A 6,000-nucleotide genomic window follows, 5' to 3' on the forward strand; every position below is an offset into this window, starting at 1 on the left:
GAATTAGCTGAGTTAACTCGTCAAACCTGAGATTCGTGTCATGAAAGTGTGATAACTAAATAGAAAAAAGATTTAATATTAATGAGCTAAATAAAAAAAGATTAATTAAAAAGAAAAAAGTAAAGAGAAAAATACATACAGGAAGAAAAAAACTATTGAAGAAAAAAAGAAAAAATCTGAATCAACTGAGTTAAACCGTCAAACCCGAGATATGTGTCATGAAAGCCTAATAATTAAACAAAAAAAATTTAATATTAAGAAACTATAGACAAAAAAAATAAACTAAAGGTATAAACTTTTTCACTGTGGACTGCACCGTGCAGTTTATAGTAAAAGGCTTAGAAAGGAAAAGAAAAAGGAAAAAAAACAAAGTCATACGTTATGGGTTAATTTTATTTTCTATTTTCTTGCATAAAAAATATCAAAAAAAGCTAAGATCTAAGAGTGTTAGGTTTTTTTGTAAAGATATACTTAAAAGTCTTAGGTCTAGCTGCAACGCTTGACCCAAGAATAATATTTATAATATTAATAATAATATTAAACTTACATGATTTAAGTTTAAATGAGCCTAGCTACAACACCGGATTCAAGAGTATTGGATGTAGATCTGACTATAAAATTATATCATAAAAATATAATAATTAAATAGATTAATTATGGCATTCTCTATCGGTAGTATTGGTGGCTTTTTATATTTGTTGCTGCAGCAAAGGTCTATAGACGGATTGCCAGCGTCATCAATTCCCAGCAATACAAGTGGGGAATCAATCGCCTATTTGGAGGACTTCAGGGTCCAATATCAAGCTTGGCATTGAGTTTCGGTATAATTATAAATTATAATTTTAAATAAAATAAAATAAAATAATTTAATTTAATTTATTATCAATTTAATAATTAATTAACTTATATTTGAACATCAAGTATAATATCTAACAATTTATTATGATCTTCTAAATATTAAAAAAATTATTAAACATTAACAAAGTTATAAGTAATTTAATCTAACCTTTCAATAATTAATTTTTCAGTGCAATTATTATCCTTTCATTAAAAAAGTTTTGATTTAGATATTATATCATGAAGTATTTTTGATTTGTTAAATTATTTTAGTTCTCAATACTATAGTCATTGATTCTTTAAATAAAAACTAGAACTTTTTTTTAAATCTCATTTTATCTTGTCCAGGAATATTAGTTTCAAGTATTCCTCGCACCTCAATTTATAAAAATAATTGCTTCTTTTCATAAAGAAATTAACATAATATATATCGATTTTAACAATTTTAATTAATTTCCAGCCTTGATAAAATATTGACATAAATATTTAAAAATAATGCTATGAAGCGATTAGTTAATCACAAAATCATTACTTTAGATTCATTAATTAAATATAAATAAATATTAAAGATAAAAAAAATATTTATTAATAATAAATATAAATATATAGATTTGTGGTCTAAGGTAGATAGTTTCAGGAATTACATACAAAAGGTTGTGCACAACACATGAATTGCTGTCCTTGTTAATATCTAGCCCCTGTAAAAGACAACTATTTACTTACCTCTCCACACAACCTCCTATCAATATAATATCAAATTCTCACAAAAAAATTAAGTTGTTGTTAGATTCATTTTCCCCAAGTATACATATGTAGGAACATTTTGCATTGAGTCTACGCTGTTCCCCTACCAGTGTCAGGCAGTTTAATATTTAGTGTTCTTTCTTTCTTGCTTAATGGCCTCGTAGGATATCATCACCTCTTTGAACTTTGCCTCGGAAGCCTCTGCACCAAATCACAAAAAAACAACTTTAAGTTCCACTTCAAAGCTGTGGCATCACAGTACAAGATCATAGTTAGTAATCAAAAACAAAGGCCAGCCTTTATTATCTTGGTTCTGATCTGGGTGAAACTCCTTTGCCTTGGTTCTGAATGCTGTCTGCATGTATAAAAGAAATACATTTAGAATTGCAGGAATCCCAGAAGAACACAATAAACCCAGTTATAAGATGAAGACAGGCCAAAGAAACCAAGTGGAATTGAGTATTGTATATATGATCCACTATATTCAGCCTCTTAACATTTTCCAAGTTTTCAAGTAAGAAGTTTCATCAGGAGCTCAAGTCAGCTTACAGATTTGAAAACATGAAGACATGGACGATACACAAATTAGAAAACACAGATAAGATGCGAATGACAATCGTCAAATCTGGTCACCGCACATAGATTTCAAAGAGATGATGGTAATCACAAGTAATACCTTAATCTCAGCTTCAGTATATGGTGCTGTTCTAGACCTGTCACAAAAAGACCAGGGACAATCTGTCAATCCCAACTGCTAATGGTAAAGTCCAGATAACTGAGAAAATCTCATGATTAAAAAAAAAAAAACACTCAATTATATTGTATCATATTCCAAACACCTCTTAAATTCATCCTAAAGCTAAATTCCAATCTCCACAAATCAAGACAGCTATACAACTTGACTGAACCATCCACATTAGATTCTGACAATTACCTGTCAAGTCCCAAAACCGAGTAGTGATGTGATAATGGATAGCTTCCACTGTCTCTTGGAGTTCTCCTGAAATTAGTCCTCTGGTCTCTGAAAGCTGAATCAGTCTTCCAATACCAATCATCACGTTGAAAATGTTGTTGATATGCACCTGGACCATTTTCCCTCCACCTTTCGTAGTCTCTTTTGAACTTGTTTCTTTCACGGTTAAACACGCTTTGCATACGCCTTATACGCTCCTGCAAAACATTAGGACATCATAATTGCATGCAAATACAATCAAGGAAAAGAGCCTGCTAGACACTTCAAACTCAGAGCAAGATAATTGATATTTGACAGCTTCAGAGAAAGAACTAGGCTTATCACTGTGATATGGTGCGTATAAAGAAATTCAACCTACATGATTTATAAACAAAATTGAAATGGACCCAACAGAAAGAGAGAGTAATAGGATGACAAGATTTCTTAGGTCTAGAAGATTCTAGAAGTTTTGCTGGTAAAGAGAACCATGCTAGGCCATACAAAGACCACCTTTCAGTTTCTATCATCTGAGTCCAATCTTGAGGCATAAAAAAAGAGTTTTGAAAGACACATAGATCAACTGGGCAATGCAAAGCAGGAAAAGACAGAACATTGTTCCTGAACTGTGCAACTATAAGATAACCCACCAAAAAGAAAAAAAAAAGTGGTTTAGCCAGAAGCAGCCCAATTTGCTAAGAATTCGTACCTGGATTTCCAGCTAAGAACAAGCTTATTCATACTATTATGCATCTAGACTAGCATTATAGATCTGAATTCAAAATATTTTTGTGACTTCAAACTGCACAAGGAGTGGTACTCCAATTGAACAGTCTTGAAAACCTTGCTTCTAAGAAGAGTCACCTTGCGGATGCAATTAAATGACTGAAAGTGAACAAATAAGAGCAGCATGAACACCACAGCGACGTGCCAGAACTACCATGACAGATAACTGTCTACTCTAAACCCAACTGTTATTCTTATAAGTAACAACGATTTAGTTTCACAATATCATGGAAAGCAATCTAAAACATGCAGGGTAATATCTGCAGGAACACACAGAGAAATCAAATAACCAAAAACTGATATAGCATGTTCTGCAGGGTTCCATATTATAACTAATATGACATCCAGAAGGAAAGATTCACAAGAAAAAAGCTCACCACTCTCTCCATTTCCTCTTCATATGCTTCTTGCATTCGACGATTATAATTTTTCCACGCTTCCTCCTGAAAACATGTCCGGAATGACTTGCTAGTTCCAGATCCTCCTTTCCACATTGATTGAGACCTGGTTAACTAATCAGGTACAATTACAGACATGATCAGGCGGGGCATTGGCATGCATAGACAAGAAAAAATTTGCAGTGAAATTCTCAATTTTTAATTTAAAAACTTCACCTTTTTTAGCAGACTTAACGCTCAGAATCAATCACTATTTTTTTTTAGACAACATTACATCGATAAGACCGAGTTTTCCTACACAAAAACCTTTCGCTAAATCTTCACAGCTACAAAATAAATAAATAAATAAAGATTGTTCTTGTGCGTTCAGTTTGCCCAAAAAGAAAGTCGAATTTAAGTGGACGACATAGGAAAGCGGTGCATTTATACTTGCAATAGTCTACCTCTGCATACAGCTCATCAACAGTCCGCCGCAGCTGCCTGACCTGCCATGCCAAATCAATCTACTTTCAGAACCAATTTTTATGTGTTATCCATTCCTCAATTACTAAAACATTTTCCAGAACTTCATAAATTATACATATCTAATGATTTTACTTATCTACCACATGAAATGAACCAGGACTCACAGCGTAAGTGGTGGCAGTGGCCCCAATCAGGCCGAAGATGACAACTCCCCAAAGCTTCATGTCTTCGGATTTTCCTTGATAGGGTGGTGGCGGTGGCGGTGGCATGTTTGTAGACGACGGCCAAGGATTATCCTTACTCTGATTAATCTTCTCGCCTCCCATTTTTATTGTATTGAGATTCAAAAGCTAACAAAATTCCTCAGCAATTTCAATCGATTGAATTCTAAACCCTAGAACCATACTAGTTTTAGGGTTTAGGGCAGAGTGCTAATGCAGCGTAGTTCCCTTTGAAAATCATAGAAAACACTCTCTCATGTGGATTTCAACAGTGCAATGTTTGTGGCTGGGCATGTGATCTTTATGGGTGATCGGTTGATGTTGGCTGGTGGATTTGTTCTTTCTCGAGAGCCATTGCTTGATTTCAAATCATTCATCTTTTTTAAAAACAAAATCAAATAAACATCTATACCTTTCAAAAGAAATAGACAAAGTCAACAAATACAAAATTGATACGATGGTCAAACAATTACGCCTTGGATAAACTTGTTATAACCCATCCTATTAACCCCATTGCAGGTTATTAATTATAATGTTATTTCTTCTCTGAAAAATAAATTCTTCGATGACTTCAAAACCCCGGAGGTGCCATATAACGAAATACACGCACACAATAAGGTAGAATTGCATGGATTATCCCATGTTACTCTTTTTTTTTTTTTTCCATATCCTTTTGTTCACAATTTAATTTTTCTCCATTATTTCAGTATGTGTATTCTTCTTTTATATCCATCCATTTCTCTATGTCCTAAGATCTAAGATCATTCTTCTTGTATTAATCATACCAATGTTTTTTTTACGAGGTAAATTTAAATAATTTCTCTTTATGTCCTGAGATCTAAGATCATTATTATTTTACTAATAAGATTAACTATTATTTTACTAGATATTCTTTGAGTATTGTAAAATTACTTAAAAGCATGTGGAGTTAAATTATAATCTTTATCTATTATTTTTATAATATTCTAGAAACAAATACAAAAATTATATTCAATATAGCTAAGGCAGACATGACTAGTATGAATAAATTATGTATTAGAAAAAAAAAAGCACTGACGCACTATCCCATCTAATACGAACTAAGTCATGTCCAAATTTAGCCCTAAAATATTTATTGACTAGTTTTGCGAGATCAGACATATCTCTTAAACCATATATCGGAACAAGTTGAAATTTTACATGAAGATACTAGACACATGGAACTATATTTTGAAAAATTTTCAGGAAAATAAAGTTTAAGAACATATTATTTCATAGGGTTGAAATTACTAGACAAATCTAGTCAAATCTATCAGACTATACATTTATATACTGTTTGGGACATCTTTAGAGTTGCATGTGATATTTCACTGCAATTCAAGTTGAGCTGGAAATTAGACATCTAAAAAATTTCAACCATACGTGGTAGGCCCAATAATTCATCTAGATAAGAAAGAACGACGTGTTTGAAGTCAGAACTAAAAATCTGCTAAGAATGTGTGAAATTCGAGATTCGGGCTATAAGGAGAAATTTTGGCGTGAAGACTTTGCTTTTATTATCCTATTTTATTTATTTATTTATTTTTGAATAATTATTTTTAATTTGGATTTGTTCTGACCC

At 32.2% G+C, this 6,000-nt stretch overlaps 1 protein-coding gene across 1 annotated transcript; it reads right to left on the reverse strand.

Annotated features, from left to right (window-relative positions):
- Positions 1-1,400: 1,400 nt before the first annotated feature.
- On the reverse strand, positions 1,401-4,832 carry LOC133694983 (uncharacterized). Its single transcript, XM_062116700.1, has 7 exons — positions 4,344-4,832; positions 4,158-4,199; positions 3,694-3,828; positions 2,516-2,751; positions 2,258-2,294; positions 1,879-1,936; positions 1,401-1,782 (listed from the first exon to the last, which is right to left on the reverse strand). Exons 1-7 carry the CDS (start codon positions 4,503-4,505, stop codon positions 1,703-1,705), a joined length of 750 nt encoding a protein of 249 aa, XP_061972684.1. The 5' UTR covers positions 4,506-4,832; the 3' UTR covers positions 1,401-1,702.
- Positions 4,833-6,000: the final 1,168 nt, after the last annotated feature.

The sequence above is a fragment of the Populus nigra genome, chromosome 5, assembly GCF_951802175.1.
Source record: "Populus nigra chromosome 5, ddPopNigr1.1, whole genome shotgun sequence".
NCBI lineage: Eukaryota > Viridiplantae > Streptophyta > Magnoliopsida > Malpighiales > Salicaceae > Populus > Populus nigra.